The sequence below is a fragment of the Erpetoichthys calabaricus genome, chromosome 2 (assembly GCF_900747795.2).
Source record: "Erpetoichthys calabaricus chromosome 2, fErpCal1.3, whole genome shotgun sequence".
Taxonomy (NCBI): Eukaryota; Metazoa; Chordata; class Cladistia; order Polypteriformes; family Polypteridae; genus Erpetoichthys; species Erpetoichthys calabaricus.
Window position 1 is genome coordinate 265,519,860 of NC_041395.2, and position 24,311 is coordinate 265,544,170.

The following is a 24,311-nucleotide window of genomic DNA, read 5'->3' on the forward strand; positions in this document are numbered from 1 at the left end:
AGAGACAGAGTACCTGGTCAGTGGAGGGAGGTGTTACTTTTCTCACAGGCTCATTGTTCTGCGCCTCAAACCGTGCGAAGAAGTTGTTCAGCTCATCTGGTAGTGAGGCATCACCATCGCTGCTGTGTGGGTTGGGCTTGTAGTTTGTAATTGTCTGAATGCCCTGCCACGTACGATGTGTATCTCTCGAGCTGCTGAAGTGTTTGTTAATCCTCTGCGCGTAGGCCCACTTAGCTCTCCTCATAGTGTGAGACAGGTTGGCTCTGGCCACCCTGAGGGCAGCCTTGTCTCCAGATCTGAAGGCTGCATTTCTGTTCTTGAGCAGCGTGTGCACTTCTCTCATCATCCAGGGCTTTTGGTTGTCTCTTGTGGTAACATCCTTGGTAACAGTAACATCCTCTATGCATTTGGAGATGTAGCCAGTCACAGAGTCTGTGTACTCCTCCAGATTGATGGAGTCACCATCCATAAACAGCCTCCCTGAAAATATCCCAGTCTGTCAATTCGAAGCAGTCTTGGAGAGCTGAAACAGCGCCAACCCTCCAAGACTTTGCAAACCCAGTTCCAAAAAAATGTTGGGACCGTTTGGGATTTGTAAATTCTATTTACACTGTACCATATTGGAAACACTACAGATTATTAGATATTTTACCTTGTCAGTTTAATTGATGTGTTTGAGTGTTGGATGAGTGCAACACACTCCTAAAAAGTTGTGACAGTCGAGCATTTACCACTGTTGTAACATCACCATTTCTTTTAGTAATACTTATTAAGCATTTGGATAATAAAGACACTAGGTATTATGTTTAGCATTATATAGATATTCAGCTTCACAATTGTATGGGACTGTCATTGATGCTTTTTATGCTTCACAGCGTACCACACAGTCAAGACTGTAGGCAGGCCAGTCTAATAACCACACTCTGCTTATGCAGCCTTGCATCTTTAATCTGTGTAGGATCTGGTTTGGCATTGTCCAACTAGAAAATGTAGTGACGAGACTTGGAAAACACCACATGTGGAAGGCAGCATACATTGCTCCAAAATGTTATGTGCATGTTATCCATGCCATGGACTTGGACACACCCCCCCACACCATGACACTGGTTTTTGACATTGATAACAGCTTGAATTTTTTTATTTTTTTTTTGTTTGGCAATGAAAACACAATGGCTGTTTTTTCCAAAAAGTATTTGAATTATTTATTCGTCTGACCACGACACACCATTGCACCGTGTTGCTTTCCATCTAAGATGAGACCAAGTCAGGGAGAAGTCAGTAGCGCTTCCAGACAGTGTTATTATATGGCTTCTGCTTTGTATGGTAAAGCCTTGGCTTGCATTTGTGGATTCTGTAGTGAATAGTATTGACTGACAAAGGTTTATTGAAGTGTTCCCAAGCCCTTGTCATGATCTCCATCACATTTGCATGACAGCTTTTAAGAGAGTGACGTCTGAGCAATCGGAGAGCACACACATCCAAAAGTGGCTTTCGGCCTTGCCCTTTGAGCACTGAGATTTGATTGGATTCCTTGAGTCTTTTAATTAAATTTTGAAATTTAGAGACTGAAATGCCTAAAATCCTGCATATTTGTCTTTGGGGAATGTTGTTTTTAAAAGTGCTGGATTATTTGCTTACACATCTGTTGGCAAATTGGTGAGCTTCCACACATCTTACTCTTGAAGTGCCAAACATTTTGGGAGGTTCCTTATATACTATAACATGATTTCCTCACCTGTTTAACATAACCTAGTTATTTCAACTTTCACATTGTTGTTAGTCCTAAACTTCCCCTTTCCCACCTTTTTTGGAACATGTTGCAGGTATCAGTTTCAGAATAAATTTACATTGGATTCAGAAAGTATTATGACCCGTTCACTTTCTGCGCACTTTGTTTCGCCCAGCAATTTCCATTCAGTAACTAGACATGAGACATTACATTTATCCCACAGTACCCTCCGCATTATGATTTCCTTGATATGAAATCTTCATTAAAGAAGTGTACTATATATACTGTATTTTATTACTTATTATTAGACATTCAAAAAAAACATGAAACAGTGGCAAATACAAAAGTTTTAAAGTATGTTTTTGTAAGGCTTTTAATTTGTATTAAAATAAACTCTTATATATATTTCTCTTCTGGTTCGTCCTGCTTCCACTTCAAAACCGGTCCCGCCCACACCCAGCCAACACGGCATTTCTCGATTCCTATTCGTCCTCTTCCATGTCATGCACTATACTGGCCTGCTGAGCGTAATACATCCAACCCAACAAGTACTGGAGGTGCTGCCACAATGGTAAAGTAGCTTTACCACCGTTGTGGGAGCCAGCTGTGTCTTTACAACAGCTTCTTACACAGCAAACATCAGAAGCTAAAAATTATCGTGAACACATTCGAGAATACAACTCTTCTCTAGCATTTGCTTCCATGGGTGCACAGATAACTCAACCTCCTGGCCACAGACCATACTGTTTTAAAATACACGGGCAAATTTATCACCAAATCTCTCCACTATACGCTAACACTTCTACCTCTCCAGGATATGGACAGTTGTATGTTTTTGACACCGCGCAAGCTACTTAAGTTCGCTTACAAAATAAAGCAAACTCTGCATGCAGCAAAAATGTACTTCTCCAGCTAGATTCCATGCTCAGAATCATCAACCCATTCGCTGAATCATACAAATACATGCATGAAATCGCTCAGTCCAATCCAACAGCATCTGTACGAATGGTTTTCAAGGAAAACCCTAGGCAGGATTTACGATGATAGAATGCCCCGACATTGCAGCGATTTTCATCGGAGAAGATGGCGAAATCCCCGCCGAAAGGGACATTTGCATCTGTCCCATAGGCGACTCCTGTAAACAGATTTCCACGCTCAATATGATTTGCGATCCTATGGTTTACCCACTTTTATTCCCTTACGGAGACATTGGCTGCCACAAAGATTTACAACATGTTCGTGATAAAAGAAGCGCCAAGTGAATAAGGCTTACTCAGTGGCAATTTTACGCGTTCAGATGAGCAATGAGGAATACATATAGTATTTTGCACTCCAGCGGCAAGCTATTCCAACAGTACGTCATAGATGCGTATGTTTAAACAGAGGGTGCGCGTTTCAACTATCTCAGATTACATCAACAAGATCTGCACGTGGAACAATACAGAGGACTGTCAGACACACTGCAAGCAAACGCTGAAAATAACGTACGTGTAGGGAAAATTATCATATTACCGTCCATATTTCCAGAAAGTCCAAGATACATGCAACAAAACTATCAGGATGCCATGGCCATAGTATGTAAATTCGGAAAGCCTGATTTATTTTTCACATGTAATCCTGCTTGGCCGGAAATTCTACATGCACACAGCGTCTTTCAAGAAGTATTTATTTCTTCTTGATTTCTGAATTCCTTTCTCACTGTTTTCTGTTCCTATTCTTACACCACGGTATGCAACAGCGGGCGTCGGCTAGTCTTAAATATTGTAACAACATATAGAAAGGCACACACCAAATGACAGTTAAGGCCAAGAATGAGTTTGTTTAGTGAAAAAAGAATGACTTCTACAATAACGGAATGATCTAAAACACACTTCCGAATATACTATGAAGTACCTGGAGAATCGCAATGTGAAGGTTTTGGAATGTCTCTCGCAGTTTCAATATAAAACAAAATATACATTTTTTTCAGCTCTAGTTTTCTGACTGACTGTCTTACATTCTCCTTGAGATTTTCAGTGATATTCAATAGAAACCAGTCCTCCCTGTACTCACACGTTTATTGTGTCATTAGCTGCCTCACAGTTCCAAAGCATAATAGATTGGAAGGTGTAATTTTTTTTTTTAAACTGCTCCTTTTTCTCTCCAAACAAGCCATTTGTTATTGTGGCTAAAGATATCAATTTTAACTTTATCTGTCCATAGCTTTTGGTTCCAAATGCCCCTGTCTTTTGCAGGTTCTGCATACAGTAGAACCTCTGGTCACGAATGTTTTCCGAACACGTAGAAATTGGGTTACGATCAAAAAGTTTGCCAAAATTTTGCATCTGTTCACGACCACACGCTCTGGTGGCGAACAAAAACACTAGCGGCCAGTTTCCCTACGCGTGTTCGTATGCGCCAATGATTTCCCATTCTCCATTTCCCATTTTCTTTTGTTTGCGTATACAGGGCCTAACAAAGCAGCTGATGTTGCAAAAGGGGTTATAATGTTAACCAAGCAGAGGCTTAAAGTGCTGGAAGAGGTGGAAAAACTGTTGCTAGTGTAGTTGAATGAAAAGCAACTTGCAGGGGATAGCGTAAGCAAGCCGATCATATGTGAGAAAGCCAGGAAGATTCATTGCGATTTGCTGAAAAAAAATCCTTCTTCGAGTGGCGAAGGTGAGGAATTTAAAGCCAGTAGAGGATGGTTTGAAAAGTTTTGAAAGAGAAGTTGCATTTCATTTTTTTTCCCTGTGCTTAAAACTCATTTAAAAAAAAAAAAAAAAAACAGTTTACAGCGAGTGGATCGTAAGGGACTAGCATGAACTCTTGCAATGTTAGTTTTCTCTGTTGTTCAAGGTTTTCTTAGTGTTATTCAATGTTTTTACATTTAGTTTACTATTACACTGTGCATTCTATGGTATAATTAACTATTTTTTTGCTTAAAAAATATATATTTACATACAGTTTGTATGGTCTGGAATGGATTAATTGTATCTACATACAGTCTTATGGGGAAATTACGTTCGGGTCGCAACCAAATCAGGTCGTGTCCAGAGTTTTGGAACGAATTACGGTCATGATCAGAGGTACCACTGTACTTAGGATGTTGTTTTTAAGCCATCTTCAAATTAGATCTAAATCTTTCTTCAACTGACATAAACTGAAACACTGACATTTTGCTTAAAAGAATATATATTTTTTAATCTGTTACCCATGTACTTTGTCATGATGGAAGAGAAAACATTTTAATCTCATGTTTACATGCAGAATAGAGAGGAAAAGTTTATCTATATATGTATATATATATATATATATATATATATATAAAATCCCTATTTGCGTCCAGGTGTCCATGTGTGGGTGTCTTCTGGTGAAGTGCACATGCACGGGGCATGGTGCGACGCGCGATATTACTGTCAGAGAAAGTTAGAGGCGTTTTACGGAAATACAACCCAGTATTACTACGAGAGGAAATTAAAGGTACACAATACAGTGACGCATATTTCAGCCACATACAAGCCAGTATTACTGTCAGAGGAGGTTAAAGGCATATTACCGACGCGCACGCCTGTATTACCGCCAGAGAAAACTAAAGGTATATTACGGACGTACAAGACGGTATCCTTCAATAAGGGCGCGCACAAAAAGGCGAGCCTCAAAAGGGCGACCTCAATTGGGCGCAGCGAATAAAGGCGCGCGTAAATAAAGATCTGCACTTTTGTTGCTCTTCACATATTCCAGAGCCATTTGAACTAAATTATCTATGAACGCCTTTATTCGCCGCGCTCAATTGAGGTCGCCCTTTTGAAGCTCGCCTTTTTGTGCGCGCCCTTATTGAATAGAGCTGTACAAGACAGTATTACTGTCACAGAAAATAAAAGACACACAATACACGGCAGCAGCCCACGAAGAACAGTCAGCTCAGCAAGTAAACATCAACAAAAGAAAGGCTGAAAAAGAAAAATACGAGCAACAAAAAGAATGAGGTCAAAGTCCCTTGCCATTTAATATAGACTGTTCCTACTAATGTTTATGCACTACTGTTCTAGCGCCCATTATTGTAACGGGCTAAATGACTAGTAGTATTATAAAACCCAATGGTGACCAGTGCTATACAAAGGCAGACGTTGTTAAGAGCATCCATGGAAAAATGAAAAAAACTCATATTACTCTTGCTGCCTAATCCATGTCTGATGTTGGATACACAACTCATGATCAATGACTAAGAAAAGCATATTCATTAGCCTGAAATTCTCCTTGGTACATTGGATATAGTGATAACTCTTTTTTTGGAAGCAATATTCTCAGTGCCCAATTTAAACAAATTTTGCATAAATTTACTTGATCATGAAGAATGGAATTAACTAATGCCTATCTTTTGCACCACTCCTCTTTAGTTCTCCATTGCTATTTGAATATGGTGATGCTTAATTTAGACTTCAGCTTTCTGGGCACCCAATCTGAACAGAAACTTTGTCCGAAATTGTTATAAAGAATGGATTTAGCTAACTCAAAATTAATCCCTGTCTCACACACCATCACTGTTTGATTTTGCCATAACGATTTGCCCCATAGTAGACGATGTGATTTGTTGCCGATGTTGAACTTTGACCAGAACTTGGGTCATCTGCATTGTGGTTTTAAGCATCTGTGTTGTCTGAAACAAACATACTCAATCTATACTAATAAAAGGCAAGTCCTCACTGACTCACTCATCACTAATTCTCCAACTTCCCATGTAGGTAGAAGGCTGAAATTTGGCAGGCTCATTCCTTACAGATTACTTACAAAGTTAAGCAGGTTTCATTTAGAAATTCTACTTGTAACGGTCATAATGGTCGACAATGTCCACCTTGTTAAACTTTCTTATTTATGGCCCCATCTTCATGAAATTTGGTAGGTGGCTTCCCTGCGCTAACCGAAACCGATGTACGTACTTATTTCGGTGGTATGACGCCACTGTTGGCCACCATATTTAACTTTCCAATGGTCTTTGTTACTTATGGGCCCATCTTCAAGAAATTTGGTATGCGGGTTCCCAACGCTAACTGAATCCTACTTACGTACATATATACGTCCATAGCCTGCAGCTCGGTCACCGTGTGAGGCGGCGTTGGGTCCCCCATCCCCACGCCTACCACGTAGTTGTTGGCTGCCTGCCTATATAAGGCCGTCCGTTGCTCCAGTCTTTTCATTCCCTTCCTTGCTTCGCCATGGTATTCATGTCTCCCTGCTGATAACTGCAGCCTTTTTATTTAATCCACGGCTTCTCCGCTGTTTTATTGTTCGTTTATTTTGATTATAGTTATAGTTTACATTGTTCAGGTACCCATTTCCTTTGTCGTTCCATCCGTACCCCCATTAATATGTCTATTGAGGTGATCACCATTGATCAAAGAACTGTCACTTACCGAGTGGTTTCCATTCCTGGAGATGGCGACTGCATTTTCCATTCTCTGTGTTACATATTGCACAGCCATATCAGGCTCACTCTTGATATCCGGAGGAACATTGTGTCTTATGTATTGAATGACTGGGACAGGTTCAAGGTGTGGACTGATGATGGTACAGGAGATAATTATACTACACAGGAGCACTATAAGAGTGAAATGTTTAAGCCCTTCACCAAGTTGATGGCTGCCGCTGAATTGTTCGGTTGTCGCTTTCAAGTGTACCGAAATGGCCAAATATTTTACACCTTTGGACAACCGCCAATGCCTCTTAAACATCTTAGATTCACAGGTGACGATTTGAGTAGTGGGCACTTTGATGTTTATGAATGTTTAAACTCTCAAAAGCTGGATGCGAAGTTATCGATGAAACCCATTTCAATTCAAATGCCTCCAATTTCTAGTAAGGCTCTGCTTCGCAGTGACAATAAGTCTCAGGGACAAACCCTACAAAAGGCTGGCATTGATTTGAGGCAAGATTGCTTTTCACATGGCCAACTATACGTTACATGCTCAAGAGTAAGCTCAGCGCACAGCTTGGTCATATTACAACCGGAGGGCCGAACTGACAACGTGATATACAAAGAGATCCTTAACAAATAATTATTAGTATATTTTCCCTCAGTTTAAAAAGGTTTACTTTTCTTCTTAATAAAAATTTTAAAGCAGTACTTCGCCGCTGCGAAGCGCGGGTATTTCGCTAGTAAACCATAAAAGCCAAAATGTGTAATTCAGAAATTTTGTACCTATAGACCTTTAGATAGATAGATAGATAGATAGATACTTTATTAATCCCAATGGGAAATTCACATTCTCCAACAGCAGCATACTGATACAATAAATAATATTAAAGTAAAGAATGATAATAATGCAGGTGAAAAACAGACAATAACTTTGTATAATGTTAAATGTTAATGTTTACCCCCCCGGGCGGAATTGAAGAGTCGCATAGTTTGTTGGAGGAACGATCTCCTCAATCTGTCAGTGGAGCAGGACAGTGACAGCAGTCTGTCGCTGAAGCTGCTCTTCTGTCTGGAGATGACACTGTTTAGTGGATGCAGTGGATTCTCCATAATTGATAGGAGCCTGCTGAGCGCCCTTCGCTCTGCCACAGATGTTAAACTGTCCAGCTCCATGCCAACAATAGAGCCTGCCTTCCTCACCAGTTTGTCCAGGCTTGAGGCGTCTTTCCTCTTAATGCTGCCTCCCCAGCACACCACCGCGTAAACATTGAAAACATTTTTATGTGCAACATACATGCATTTGTTTGCTTATTTTTCCAAAAATGCATTGTAAAAGAGACTGCAGTTCATAAATTGTATCCATGTAATTTCCATACATTCGAACATTGAATTACTCACATCAGTAAGTTCGTCAAAATATGTGCTTACAATCCAATCCCTTGTCTAAGACACCATGATCTCTTATTGAAACCATGCTCCCATCATAATAAAAATGCTTAGCAATTGGTATAGGTGCGAACCCTCATGCACATCTTGGGGAGAATATATTAACTTTACATTGGACAGTGCATATCCAAAATCAGGACTCTAGCTTTAGAGCCACTGCATAGCTTATGGCAGCAAGTTAAATCTTTAATTTGTCAGTCACTACACCTGTTTTGGAACACCTATGTTCCACATTTACTCAAGTTTTCTTTTTTATTTTTTTTTATTTTTTATTTTGTCAAGTTTTATCAAAGTGGCTATATGTATGTATGTATGTATGTATGTATGCATATATGTATAGATCAGGGGTCTCCAACTCCAGTCATGGAAAGTGGCTGCAGGTTTTCATTCTAACCCTTTTCTTAATTAATGACCAGATTTTGCTGCTAATTAACTCTTTACCATAATTTTAATTGATGCGCAACTTAAGCCTCAGGCCCCTTAATTATTGTTTTTTTCCTTAATTACCAACCAAACAGTATTAAGACAGAAAATGAACTAACACATAAACAAAACCTACGTCCATCACACAATAACTGAAAATAAAGATAGGTGAAGGCCTCAATAATGTTGATCTGCTCAGGTCCACAAAACATTTTGACGGCGCTCTTAAAAAAGAAAACAGTTTTGAAAATGTCTGCCATGGAAGAATGAGCACCATGGAATTAAATAATGGGTTTAATTAGCAACGGGAATTGGCTTCAAATTAAGAAACTGAATGAAGTGAAGTTGGTTGGAGTTTGAGGCCCTAACTTAGTTGATCAACTGTTGGCTCACTTCACATTAAATTTATGTTTAGGTGCCGTTTAAGGAAAAAAGAATCAATTCAGCGGTCAGAGTCGCAAGAAAAGTCAATTAAAATAAAGGGAGATAGTTAATTAGCACAAAAACTGGTCACTAATTAAGAAAAGAGTTAGAATGAAAACTTGCCGCCACAGTAGCTCTCCAGGGGCCTCATGTATAAACGGTGCGTACGCACAGAAATGTTGCGTATGAATGTTTCCACGCTCAAATCGCGATGTATAGAACCTAAATTTGGCATAAAGCCACGCACATTTCCACGGTAACTCATACCTTGGCGTACACAATTTCTCCGCTCGGTTTTGCAGACTGGCGTCACCCAGCGTCAAAGCAGTGCTACTGTTCCTGTGTGATCACCCTTTCTTTCTTAGCTCCACATTCCTGACGCCGCTTTATAAATACACTGAAATTAACTGCATATTGTTTATTAGTGTAATGCATCTGATTGTAATTAACCTGTAGCAATATAATGGTCCAGGGAATAGCCATAGTATTCCAAATACCATAACAGCTTTAGCGTTGTTACGCTCACTGCATCTTGTTCTTCTTTTTGCTGCTCCCGTTAAGGGTTGCCACTGCGGATCATCTATTTCCATATTACTCTCACTGCACCACTCGGAGTATTTATATCACTGTATCTGAGTGTGAATCACAGCAGCAGCTGATCGGAAAGAGAATTATCGATATACAGTTTCAAGTACACACTACCTCAACCATGGCAAAAAGCGTCAAAGCCTTTCCTGTACGGACCTCATGTTTCAGAAACAGTTTCATTCCAAGAACTATAAACGCACTCAATCAGTCAGTCCATCAAGTGCTCCTTGTAGAACTGTTTGTACTTATAAGTACAATTACCTCACTGTAAACTTACACTACAGTTATAATATTGCACAACCTGCGCTACTTTATAAAGTGCGTATGATGACAATATCATTTTTAAGATGAAATGCAGCAAAATATGTTGCTTATAGCAGGGGTCCCCAACCCCCGGTCCGCGGCCCACTACCGGTCCGCAGTCGTCTGACAGCCGGGCCGCGAGAGAACTGCCGGCAACGGCAACTCACTCAAACTTTTCAGAACGCTTGGCGGGTGGGGCTTTGCAGTGGTGCAGAGAGAGGAGAGAGACCGAGGTGAGAGAGTATTACAACAAAGTATTTTTATGGTCCCGACAGTTTCCCTATATGACATGAGTCTATAGAAGTCACGTTACTACGAAGTACATTCAACAGATGCTTTCATTACAACGAAGTGACCTTGAAATGCTTGAACGAATCATCCACAGAGCACTTAGATCTGTGGTCGCAGCTCAGATGTGCACGTTTGCACAACGATCCCCAAACAGAAACACTGTAAAAAAATCTTTCTTCGAACTTTCCTGGTACTGTTTTTTTTTTTTTGCTGTTTTTGTTGTCTGTGGTTTTCATTGATTCCTTTTGCTTATTGCTTGTCAACATTTGAAAAACATCCATTGGAATTTAACTCATTGTCACCCTCCTATAGAAACGGCAGACATGAAAAAAAAGATAGCAGTGTTAATGTTTGTGATGTGCAATCTGTTGGATTGGCAAATGTAAAGCATATGTCTTTGTTTTATGCAAGAAAAGAAGAAAAATCTCAGATTGCAAACGTATGCGAACTGCTTAATAACTTTAATAATAATAGAAATGTTATGTAAATTGTGTATAAAACTGCCCCCCCCCCCCAACTAACACCACCCCCTGACCCCCCCCCCCATAACCGGTCCGTGGAAAAATTTGCATCTAATAAAGTGGTCCTTGCTGTCAAAAAGGTTGGGGACCACTGGCTTATAGTATACAGATAAAACTTTAACTTCATTTAAATACAGTAATCCCTCCTCCATCGTGGGGGTTGCGTTCCAGAGCCACCCGCGAAATAAGAAAATCCGCGAAGTAGAAACCATATGTTTATATGGTTATTTTTATATTGTCATGCTTGGGTCACAGATTTGCACAGAAACACAGGAGGTTGTAGAGAGACAGGAATGTTATTCAAACACTGCAAACAAACATTTGTCTCTTTTTCAAAAGTTTAAACTGTGCTCCATGACAAGACAGAGATGACAGTTCTGTCTCACAATTAAAAGAATGCAAACATATCTTCCTCTTCAAAGGAGTGTATGCGAAGCACCGCTGCACAAAGCTGTTGAAGGCGGCAGCTCACACCCCCTCCGTCAGGAGCAGGGAGGGAGAGAGAGAGAGACAGAGTTTGTTTTTCAGTCAAAAATCAATACGTGCCCTTCGAGCTTTTAAGTATGCGAAGCACTGTGCAGCATGTCGTTTCAGGAAGCAGCTGCACAAAAGATAGCAACGTGAAGATAATCTTTCAGCATTTTTAGACGAGCGTCCGTATCGTCTAGGTGTGCGAACAGCCCCCCTGCTCAATCCCCATACGTCAGGATCACAGATAGTCAGCGCAAGAGAGAGAGAGAAAAGTAAGCAATCTAGCTTCTCAGCCAGCTGCCAATAGCGTCCCTTGTATGAAATCAACTGGGCAAACCAAACGAGGAAGCATGTACCAGAAATTAAAAGACCCATTGTCCGCAGAAATCCGCGAACCAGCAAAAAATCCGCGATATATATTTAAATATGCTTACATATAAAATCCGCGATGGAGTGAAGCCGCGAAAGGCGAAGCGCGATATAGCGAGGGATCACTGTAATCTGCATTTTTAATAATTAAACATATGAGAACACAGTGCCGCAGCGTATAGCTAGTTCACGGATAGCTCCTGCCTTGCGCTGTATTATTGCTGGTGCTGACGCGACACTGGAAGGATAGACGGATAGAATAATTAAACATGTACTACAAAGATATTTCAATGTTCCTTAAAAGTTTTGAAGAATCGGCGTTCTAAGCTTACAGATGGCTTAACGTCTATTACAGAGCTGATTGTGTGGCGATTGGGTATTTGGAGAAAGAAAAGTACGTTTGAAAGAGACAGTACTTCTGTAATAAATTATTTCATCGAAGGTCGCACATGGCGCAGCAAGCCTCTTACGTGAGATATGAACAATCACTGCGCCACCGTGTTCCCATGTTTAATAACATGCTTTCATTGCTATCATCATGAAAATGATATCACGTATACATCTCAGTATTTTAATTATTCAGAGAGCTGTAATATCTCGAATGTAATGGATTCTGTGTCCTGTCGGAGAAAGAGAAAGAACGGAAGCACGTAGTGATTCACACACACAGAGCACATAGAAGATCAAATACAGAACAAAGCATTTAACGTGCTACTTGAGAAACTAGTAAAATAAACGATTTTAAGATGAAGTTTATGATGTTCTACTTTAATGGCAAAATAAACTACGTGATTAAAGTGGAAATTTCGAGATTAAAGTTGACATTTCGTGCTTTTTTCCCCACTGTGTGCCAATTTTTTTTGTCTGTACCCTAATAAGCTTTCATATGACACTCAGACGGTGGGCTACGAGTCGCCTTTTCACGGCGACTTTGATATGTGATTTCTTTTTTATTTCGGGTACTGTGCGACTTTGTGAACTTGATCTTTCGAGTTTCTCCGACACTCTGTCACTCAATCAACTTTCTTTTGTTGATTATACCACTGTTTAAACCAACAAATAGTAGGTTTTTCCTTTGCCTCCACTTGGTATTCGCTGAAATTCTTATATTTTCCCCTGTGCTTTTCCCATTGTCTTTTCACAGATGGCTATTTATATTGATTTGCATATTCAAAGAGGCGTAATTCTGGGAGGAGTTGGGGTGGGACAGAAGGCGCGTGCACGTGCGTTACTTTTCACGCCGATCGGGATTTATGTAGTGGAAGAACGTGAAATTTTGCATGCGTACAGATTCCTGCATCTGGATTTTTCTGTGCGTACGCACATTCCCGCTTTTGTGCTTACGCCATGTTATAGTGTGAGTTCTACGCACGGCGTTATACATGAGGCCCCAGGACTGGAGCTGGAGACCCCTAGTATAGATAATACTTCAGATAAGGATAAATGGAGATATATTTAACAAGTTGTCTAGAGAATGAACATGGTTTACTTAAGAATTCAACTTTAAATTAAAAGGATTTCAGAATTGCATGTTGTTAGAATGAAAAAAATGTAGAACTGGAGATCAGTTAGAAAGGTAAAAGAAACACATATTATTAATGGATTCAAATACCATGTTATGCTCCGCTCTTACTTCCCAGATTATCAACTTTTTTTTTTTTTTTAAATTTTATACAGGTTTATTCACCAAATTGAATTTCAATGCTATTTTCACTTAAAAAAATTTGGTATTTTGTTTAATTTCATTATGTTTTGATAATATTCTTATTTCTAATAGTTGGATATGTTATGTAGATTTCATGTATTTTTTTGAATGTTCAGTTCTTAGTAATTGAATTTTTCATTTATATATTATATTTTTTCTTTTTTTAGTGGCTCGCTACCATGTGATTTCAAAGACCGGAAACGTGTGAAAGTGCCAAATAATGGAGGGTCAGCATCTCCTGATGCAAAATGGCTTGGAACACCTATCAGTGAACTATGGAGAATGCCAGAGTGTGGGCATATTCTTCCACACCTAAAAAGTTCTTCAACTCATACTGTGATGATAAGGGTAAAAAAAAAAAAAAAAAAAAAAAATTACACCATACAATTACTTAGAAAGGTGCAGTGGCACAATGAGTAGAATTGCTCCAACATACCTTTCAGAATATTGTTTAATTCTGGGCAGACATTCCCAAAGTTTTAAGTTTATATCTGATACTTTATACAATGTTTTATGCTGTTTTCATCTGCTGATATAATTTATTGTTGTACCTCTGCATTATCTTTGAAATTGATACACTTCTCTTTCTTTTAAAGCTCATAAACATGCTTTTGCACACATCTTTTACCCTTGTAATTGGGAAACCATGTATTAAGTGCCAAAATCTACTGATTACCGTCTGTGGTTGATCCAGTAGTACATACCAGCAGTATCATAGTTTCCCTCTAAGTGTGTGTGCTATGCGGTTTTTCATATTATTATTTAAAACAGGCTTGAATGCTGAAAAGATAATTGTGGTTTCTAGTTTGAATTCTGAAAAGAGAAGAAAATTATAATTTTTATACAGTGTTTTACAGATCAGATCTTCTTTGTTGATAAAGGGTTATTTCTTTATTAATGTCTCTTTACAGACAGACTTGCTAAGAGAAAGTGGTGTCCCTGTGCCTTATCCCACTAAGTACAAAGATTCTTGGGATGATTCTAATGTAAAAATGCCTTGTTCAGATAAGAACCTTTATCCAGTTGAAAATGAGGTAATGTATGAATAAAGTTATTCATAATATTACTTACAGTATTTATAAAATTGACTCGGATTAGGAAGATTTTTGACCATTGTCTCACAGTGTAGTATGTGTATTTTTCAACACTTATTTATATCCCTCTCTACTAATAACCAAATACTTGCTACAATCTTATAACCTCTCTTGAATTTTTGGATAAGTCAGCATCATTAAATCCACAAAGACACTGTTCATTCCCACGGTTGATCCGTAGTATACCATATTATCAAGTTGAAGGAACAGACCTTTTGAGTACTATATAGTAGCTTGATGTTTGGTTCAGCCTTGGCCTTGGTGTTTCATCAGGTTGACAAATTTGCTGCTGTTGTAGTGATAGCAAGAAAATGTCCTGATATCTACTGGATTTACTGAGGAATTGTTAAAATGTTTTTATTACTTACAAAGCGTTAGTATGGGCATAGTTCACTACATCCTTCCATCCATCCATTTTCCAACCTGCTGAATCCGAACACAGGGTCACGGGGGTCTGCTGGAGCCAATCCCAGCAAACACAGGGCACAAGGCAGGGAACCAATCCTGGGCAGGGTGCCAACCCACCGCAGGACACACACAAACACACCCACACACCAAGCACACACTAGGGCCAATTTAGAATCACCAATCCATCTAACCTGCATGTCTTTGGACTGTGGGAGGAAACCGGAGTGCCCGGAGAAAACCCACGCAGACACGGGGAGAACATGCAAACTCCACGCAGGGAAGACCCGGGAAGCAAACCCGGGTCCCCAGATCTCCCAACTGCGAGGCAGCAGCGCTACCCACTGCGCCACCGTGCCGCCTTAGTTCACTACATATATTGATAATTTGGATTTCTGTATAGGGCCTGACATTACTGAAGATGGTAACCATACAAGCAGGATACGGGAAGGAGAAAGCTACCTGAGCCAAAGTGAAATTATAGAAATAGATCTATGTGCCGCCATACACAATACATCCTAGCAGTCACATGTTTTTCTGTATGGGAGAAAGAGGGTCAAGAAAATAAATAGGCAAATCAGAGAAAACAGAGATCCTCTTTTTCACAGCAGTAACCAAAACTGTAGAAAAAGAAAAATGACAAAGACAGAAGAGGAAATTAAAATGGAAGCATAGGAGTATTGTGTCTGTGCAATTATTAAATAAGTCACCAAGTGTGCTCATCTCTATGCATTACAAAACAGTATAAAAGCAAGGCCAGAGTCCAGTGCAAATTCCATTATGAAATACAGGGACTGTAGTATACCATTTCAGATGTGAGCCAATTGTTTGAGAGAACAAATACCTAGTAGCCTATAGGATTTGGGTTTCAGTGTGGCTAACAGTGTATACCTACAATAGAATGTGGGAAGTGATGGTGGATTCAACATGTAGTAAAGGTGGAGGTAGGGGGTGCTAGGATAGGATGATGGAGAAATCCCAATGATAGAATTCTAAATCTTCTAGAAACACACCTCTTCCAACATAAAAATGAAATTTGAATGTTAAGATTGGGTATTGTTCCAATTAATAAAAATTTGGAGATAACAAATGTATTTTCTGACCAGTAATTAGAAGGAGGGGTTGCCAATGGAAGTTACAGAATTAAAGAGTGGGACTATATTCAGTTTAACAGTGGTCATTTGGAATTGGAAAGAAGGGGGAAGATTAACCAGGAATGGGAGGGGGTGTGACAAGAATGGTCCAGATTAGGAATGAGTACATTAAAGGGTCAGCTTAGACTGTGGATGGTTTGGAGACAAAGCCAGAGAGGTGAGATTGCATTGTTTTGGACATGTGCAAAGGAGAGGTGCTGGGTATATTGGGAGAAGGATGCTAGGGATGGAGCTACCAGGCAAGAGGAAAAGGGGAAGGCCTAAGAGGTTTATGTATGCGGTGATACAGGACATGCAGGTGGTGGTTGTGCCAGTGAAGATGCAGAGGACTAAAAGATATGGAAACAGATAATCCACAGTGGCAACCCCTAACAGGAGCAGCCGAAAGAAGAAAAAGAGTAGGAACCACTGATGTCATTAAATATGGAGGAAATATTAGTGGATGCTATCACACTAATAATAATAATACATTTTATTTATATAGCGCCTTTCCCATGCTCAAGGCACTTACAGAATATAAGAAAGAATGGCAGGGTATACAGTATATAGCATTGTACAAACCAGATAAGTAAATAAAGAAGATTACAACAGTGAATTCAGAGAACAAAAAACAGACAACATAATTGATGGTCTCGCATACACACATACAGGTTACATGAGCATCTTGACATAGAGGTAAACAGAAAGAAGGGTAATAAAGTCAAATAGCGCTAAAAGCCTTCCTGAACAGATGAGTTTTGAGTTGTTTTTTAAAAGAATTCATGGAGTCAGCTGACCTGATTAATTTCAGTAGGTCATTCCAGAGTCTGGGCACTATACAGCTGAAGGCCCTGTCACCCATGTAGTGTAGATTAGTGTGGGGTACAACAAGATTGCCAGAATCAGAGGACCTTAGTGGGCGGGCAGGCACATAGTGATGGAGAAGGTCACTGATGTAGTTTGGCGCGAGGTTATTTAAGGCTTTGTAGTTTATTAGTAGGATTTTATATTCGATTCTGTAAGACGCAGGGAGCCAGTGAAGACGGAGCAGGATGGGTGTGATGTGCTCTCTGCTGCTGGTCTGTGTAAGGACTCTTCTTGCAGCTGAGTTTTGAATAAGGTGGAGCTGTGATATAAGATTAGAAGGGGCACCTGCCAGTAGGGAATTACAATAACCGATGCGGGATGTGATAAAAGCATGGACAAGTTTCTCAGCATTAGAGAAGGAGAGGAAGGAGCAAACACGGGATATGTTAAGGAGGTGAAAGTAAGAAAGTTTCTTAATGTGATTTATGTGGGCAGAATAAGAGAGGGAGGAATCAAAAATGACACCAAGATTCTTTACAGTAGAGACAGGTCTGATGAGATCACCGCCAAGATGGACTGGGAAGGGGCACATTTTATTAAGTTGCATTTTAGTCCCAATTTGCAGGAGTTCAGTTTTATTGCAATTTAACTTTAAAGAGTTCTGCTCCATCCAGGTTTTAATTTCACTAAGGCAGGTTGTGAGCTGAGAAATCTCTGATGAAGTTCCACTTTTAACATTGAAGTAGAGTTGAGTATCATCTGCAATTAAAATGATAACTCAGTCCATAGCTACGGATAATATGGCCAAGGGGAAGCATGTAAATACAGAAAAGCAGAGGACCGAGGACAGAGCCCTGAGGGACTCCTTGTGTGACTGGTGCTGAGCTGGATCTGCTGTTGCCAAGACTAACAAACTCTTGCCTATCAGTCAGATAGGACTTGAACCACTGGAGGGCAGTGCCAGAGATACCCAGCATGTTCTCCATTCTGGACAGTAGAATGTCATGTCTGACAGTGTCAAATGCTGCACTGAGGTCTAGAGGCACTAGAGATGTCTACCCCAAAATGTTAAAAGAATTGTCAATCACTGGTAAAGGAATTATAACCTGATTGTAACTTTAAAGAAAAAGTTTGTTTTCCACACAGAATCTAATTATGTTCACTTCCCAGCACAAAAATGGCTAATGCATACACCCAAGTTCCTCCACATCACAGATTGGAAAAACTTCTAGACTGCTGATGGCTTTGACACAGTCAGTAACATGCAGGAACCTCCAGACATTATCAAACGTTAGCTGAGATCAATTAAAGCTGATTAGCATTCTTGAAATGTTAAACAAGGACCTTGGTAAAAGTTCAGCAATGGTGCTTATGACTGAAAGAGGCCTGAACATATACTTGTTTTTGAGGCAGCATAATGACTGCCATACTGACTCTTGGACATAGATGGTCTTCATAATACACCCTGAGTGGCCTGATACCAGGACGAGCGATCGTTTAAAAAATTTTCAGCTGTATCATACAGGTGAAGTATGCCACACACTAACACAAACAATACCCAATTTGCAAGTGATAGGTGTTGACTTCTCACTCCTAGTAATCAAATTGTTATGTTATGGTTGCCTTTTAATGTGGTATGAAATCATGCATGTGGTGTTTCATAAATTGTCACAAAAAGTTTGAAAAAAAAAAAATTGTAGTAATTATACTATATATGGAATACCCAAGTGTTATGCATCAATCAAAAAATTCCGGCCAATAGAATTCAACCAATGTGATGAACCCTCCCATTGACCTAGCAAATGTGAGCTATAGGCTGAAAATTGCAAACACAATTACACTGCTCTTCTATTTTTTTTGTGTGCTTGCACATATTATTTCACAAAAAGAAGCAAATACTGTATCTATAAATGAAACATCATTACTTATAGTAGACTCTCTTGATTAAAACAAGTCTAGGCATATTATTGTATGATGCATCGATCATGAGATCCTCTAAGTAAAAGGAGTCATGAGGCAAACATTGGCAAGTGCATCTCACATTTCTAGGTCATTAGCTCTGACTCAAAAGGTCACACATTCGAAAAATCTCTTATCATTGAATGGGAGTGACTGTGACATCTCTAACGATACATAGACGGAGTCACCGCTAAGGGTGTACATAATTAAAAAATACACTATTTGGAGCAGGAGCAAACAATGTAAATAGTTTCATATAAATTGTAGGTTGGGCAGGGTGGTACTTGGGTATAAGAGTGTATTAGGGGATGGTGTTCAGAGATTTTATAAGATTCACGGTTTTATTTGCAATAAAATTGTTCTGAACCTGGATCCCTATTTGGAGAGGGTTTAGATTCGAGAGAGGGACCCATGGTTTCAAATGCTGTAACTTTATTTTTTTTGTGTTACCAACATGAAAATTTAGACAGGTACAGTTAGAATGTCTGGGTATTACTTGAACATGAGATATACTACACCAGAAAGCAAAAATGTGAACATATTACTGTGAGTGCCTATTTTTCCTAGTTTAGCAGCAGTTCTAAACATTAAAAATAATGTTTAAATTTGACTCAAACACACATTATATCACATTTGAGAAGTTATTTGTCAGGTTTTAGTGAAAAATTGACTCTCCTATCTTTGTTTTGAATAATATGGCTTTATATTGGGGTACCCCCCTTAGGTGGAAATTGTTGAAAAATGGCTCTCAGGGTGTAAGGGGTTTTTAATTATATCAAAGAGGATTAGAGGATATTTCTTACAAAACAATTGAGAGATTGGTTCATGGATGAAGCTTATCTAGCTAGTACTGAGACCTTCCCCATACTTCTAGAGTCCAAAGTCTCCTTGAGTTCAATTAAAAGAATGGGAACATCCAGGAGATATGCTTAATGCTCTTTGAGGCATGGGAAGAGCTAGCAATTGTTGAATTTCCATCAGAATTATTCTGAACTTCAATAAACATAATTAATGGAATTCTTAATTAATATTTGGGGTTCAGCATATGTTGATAATGATTTGGTTCTGATCATAGGATTAAAGTTATACAAGTTGCATTTCTAGAGTTTTAATAGAAGTAATTTACAGGCTTAGCACTCAGTTCAGTCCTAGTGTAAATTAATCTGAAGATGTGTCCTCTGAATCAGTAGTGGAATGATCTTGATTCTAGCATCAGAAATTTACAGTTCAAGTTTTATACTGATCCCCCAAGAGGCACATTCTTCCAAACAGGGCAATTTAGATACTAGTTCAGCAATAGTTTAATATTGGCTAGATGTAAAGAGAGTTTAACAGTGAAGACAAGAATAAATCCATTAACTACTTTCCAGGATACTTTAAGTCTTCAGTTTAGCCTTGTTAAAATGGTAGAAATTCATCAATTTTGTTGGAGTGTTTCTTAAAGATAATGCTGCTATTAAAATAAAAAGTAGAGGTAAATCTCTAGCGCAGGTGTGGAATAGAGTTGGTACAGTTGCATTTGCAATAAAACAAAGAAGATGCAGATAGTGCTATTTAGATAGAAGATTGTGATAATTGTGTTGTACAGCATTGGTAGTTTGTGCCTGGGACACTGGCACTTTTGTCAAACATAGAAGCCTTGCTGAGGCTTTCATGTAGCATGTACCACCTGTTATAGTTTCTCACAAATAGTTTATGACAACCAGTGACCCAAACAAGATTAACTTGTATTAGTAAAAAACATGAAGGTGTGAATGCCTTGGGTTGAGGAACACACACACAGCTAAAGGACAGGAAAATCCGTTTGATAAGTCCCACTCCTGGATGATTCATACTAATGCAAGAACCACCTTACTCAGTAATGCTTAGGAGCATATCACAAGGAACTAACCAACTAAATAATATGCATGGAGATGAGTAATGATAATGGTTCAACAGTTTTCATGTTTTGTTTGCATTTTAATTTTGTTTGTGTTTTGCCCTTTGGGACCCCCTAGCACATACATAAAATTACACAAAAAATATGCCATAGACTAATAAATAACAAAGTTAACAGAGACTGAATTATAGTGAAAATCTCCCAGCAGCCAGTTCCATAGCAGGTCTACAAGTGAGTGTCACTTTTCAATACTGGAGCCAGATGACCAGTTGTTCATCATCTCTGAGAACTCAAGAATGATTGGTATTTAAGTTAGAGAAGTTCTAGTAGAAATGACAGACTGGATAAGGAAAGGGTGTGGTTGTACCTACAGCAAGTAGCACCTGATGAAGGAATATTGAGAAAGAGCTGAAGTGCTTGCAATAAATAAAGGTAGCTACAGAGGATCAGTTGGCTGAACATCCCCAAAACGTGCCAAAAATCTGTGGTATTTTTATGACCGTAATGTGGGAAATAATTTAATTTTCGTCTTATATTCTTGGCACTGTCCTTTGTGTATGAAGAAGGGAGAAGCTTGACTTCAGAAATGGTAGAGCCTCACAAAAAATTACATTTCCAGTTTGTTTGAAATCTCCAGATGTGATTCAATATGCAGGAACATTCACAACTTCAAAGTGCACTTATTCCGGAAGTTTTTTCTGGTGCTTTATTAGCTTGGATTGTATGCTGGAGGGGAGATACTTTTTGTTAATTTACAACACAATTTCATAAACCACATTTCAGAGGCAAATGAATGCATGCCATATGTTTTAATAAAAGGTTTTGATCAAAACATAAATATTATTAAGAGTAATGCATGAAATGCTTCCCGATTCATCAAATTTTAATCCAATTGTGAGAGAAGAGCTATTTAACTGTTTTAAATAAGTTTAGTTTACAGTCATGGCCAAAGGTTTTGAGAATGACACAAATATTAAATTTCTCAAAGATTGCTGCCTCAGTTTTTATGATGGAAATTTGCATATACTCCAGAATGTTATGAAGAGTGATCAGATGAATTGCAATTAATTGCAAAGTCCCTCTTTTCCAGGAAAATGAAAACCCATTTCCCCTGCATTTCAGCCTGCCACAAAATTTCAGTGATCCTCTTGTTAACACAGATGAAAATGTTGACGAGGACAAGGCCGGAGATGATTCTGTCATGCTGATTGAGTTAGAATAGTGAGGTTCAATTGTTGTGAAGAAGGCTTTAGTGTGCCCAAGAAAGTCCAGTAAGTTCCAGGACCATCTCCTAAAGTTGATTCAGCTGCGGGATAGGGGCACCACCAGTGCAGAGCTTGCTCAGGAATGGCAGCAGGCAGGTGTGAGTGCATGGGCATGCATGGTGATGCGAAGATTTTTGGAGGATGGCCTTGTGTCGAGAAGGGCAGCAAAGAAGTCACTTCTCTCCAAGAAAAAACATCAGGGACAGACTGATATTCTGCAAAAGGTACAGAGATTAGACTGCTGAGGACTGGGGTAAAATCATTTTCTCTGAATAATTCACCTTTCTGATTGTTTGGTGCATCTGGAAAAAAGATTGTTCAGGGAAGAAAAAGTGAGCACTAATATCAGTTCTGTGTCATGCCAACAGTAAAGCATCCTGAGACCATTCATGTGTGGCGATGCTTCTCAGTCAAGAGAGTCGGCTCACTCACAATTTTGAACACTGCCATGAATAAAGAATTGTATCAAAACATCCTCAGAGCAACTTCTCCCAACCATCCAAGAACAGTTTAGTAATGATGCCTTTTTACCAGCATGAATGGAACACAGCACCATAAGGCAAAAGTGATAACTAAGAGGCTCGGGGAACAAAACTTCGAAAGTTTACGTCCATGGCCAGGAAACTCCCCAAACCTTAATCCTATTGAGACAAACAAAAACCCAGAAATTCTGACAAACTCCAAACATTGATTATACAAGAATGGGCTGCCACCAGTCAGGATTTGGCCCAGAAGTTGATTGACAGCATGCTAGGGCGAATTGCAGAGAAGGGCCAACAATGCAAATATTGACTCTTTGCATAAACTTAATGTAATTGTTAATAAAAGCCTTTAAAATTATGAAATGCTTGTAATTATACTTCAGTATACCATACAAACATCTGACAAAAATATCTAAAAACACTGAAGCAGCAAACTCTGTGAAAACCCAGTACTTGTGTCATTCTCAAAACTTTTGGCCACGACTGTACATTGATGTGTAAAATTAATACCACCATTAATATTAACAAAATGCAAGGTAATCTTATTAAACTAGAATTTAATCCTTAAGTATGCTATTGCTAATTAGTTGCATTCATTAATAAACTAAATCAAGAAATTAGTGAAACACTTTATTAAAATTAAATTCTAAATGCAAAAGTACAACTTCATCAGTCGTGCAGGGCACTGTATGAGGTCATTTTCATTATTATATTGATAGTTCAGCATTTTGCTTAGCTTAGAATCTAACATAATTCTTATGCATGTTTCATCCTAATTGCTAAAATGAGAAAAAAAAATGTTCAAAACACATTTCTCATCTCAAAGGAAACTGGAATTTATTTTGTGAAAAGTCCACATTAAATAATTAATATTAATACTTTATAAATTTTCTAGAATCAGTCATGCATTAAAAGTGTTATAAAAGAACAAATTGTTGTTCAGTCATGATTTGAGGCAACACTCTCCCTGTTCAATCTACTTAAATAACATAAATCAATGGTGTGGTCTAATTATTTTTATAAATCTTTTGGTGACTCTCCTGGTACCATGCCATGACATCCTGCGTAGTTAGTTACAGTAGATCCTGTATTTGACTTTTAAAATACTGAGAAATTCTAACATTTTGTTATTCAATACTTTCCTACAAGACATATTGCCAGTATTTTTTACTTTTAGTTACTTTTCCAAAAATTGTGTTTATTTTGTGTAAATTATGTGCTAAAATCTTATTTTTTCCTTTTATTACTTTTTGAAATTTTATTTCTTGTGGCTTTTAAAAATCTTTTATGGGGAACTTAAGTAAAGAAATTTATTTTCTGATTCAAAAATATAGGATGGAAATTCCATGCTGCAAAGTCGATGGGATCTCATCCAAAATGCTCTTCAAAACCGATTCAGTAGCTCCTTGGATTTGATGGTAAGAAAATTTCTACACTGGGAATCTTGAGTAATAGTTTGTTATTTAATAATAAATTAGTTGTATATTTGGTAAGTATATTTAGTTGTTACTACTTTCTACTTTGTGTTCACCCTGTGCTTTTTTATTTAAAAGCCACTGCTGTTTGTTGCTTGTAGTTTCAGTGCCGGAGTACTTGATACAGGATGCTGTATTTGAAAATCGA

At 38.7% G+C, this 24,311-nt stretch overlaps 1 protein-coding gene across 2 annotated transcripts in view; it reads left to right on the plus strand.

Moving 5' to 3' along the window:
- Nucleotides 1-24,311, plus strand: part of parga (poly (ADP-ribose) glycohydrolase a) — a 236,556-nt gene that overhangs the window by 17,016 nt on the left and 195,229 nt on the right. For both annotated transcript variants that reach the window (XM_028795482.2, XM_051923908.1), the window contains exons 6-8: nucleotides 13,832-14,012; nucleotides 14,576-14,698; nucleotides 24,023-24,106. In XM_028795482.2, the coding sequence (XP_028651315.1) occupies nucleotides 13,832-14,012; nucleotides 14,576-14,698; nucleotides 24,023-24,106 (388 nt within the window). The remainder of the gene's footprint in view (nucleotides 1-13,831; nucleotides 14,013-14,575; nucleotides 14,699-24,022; nucleotides 24,107-24,311) is intronic.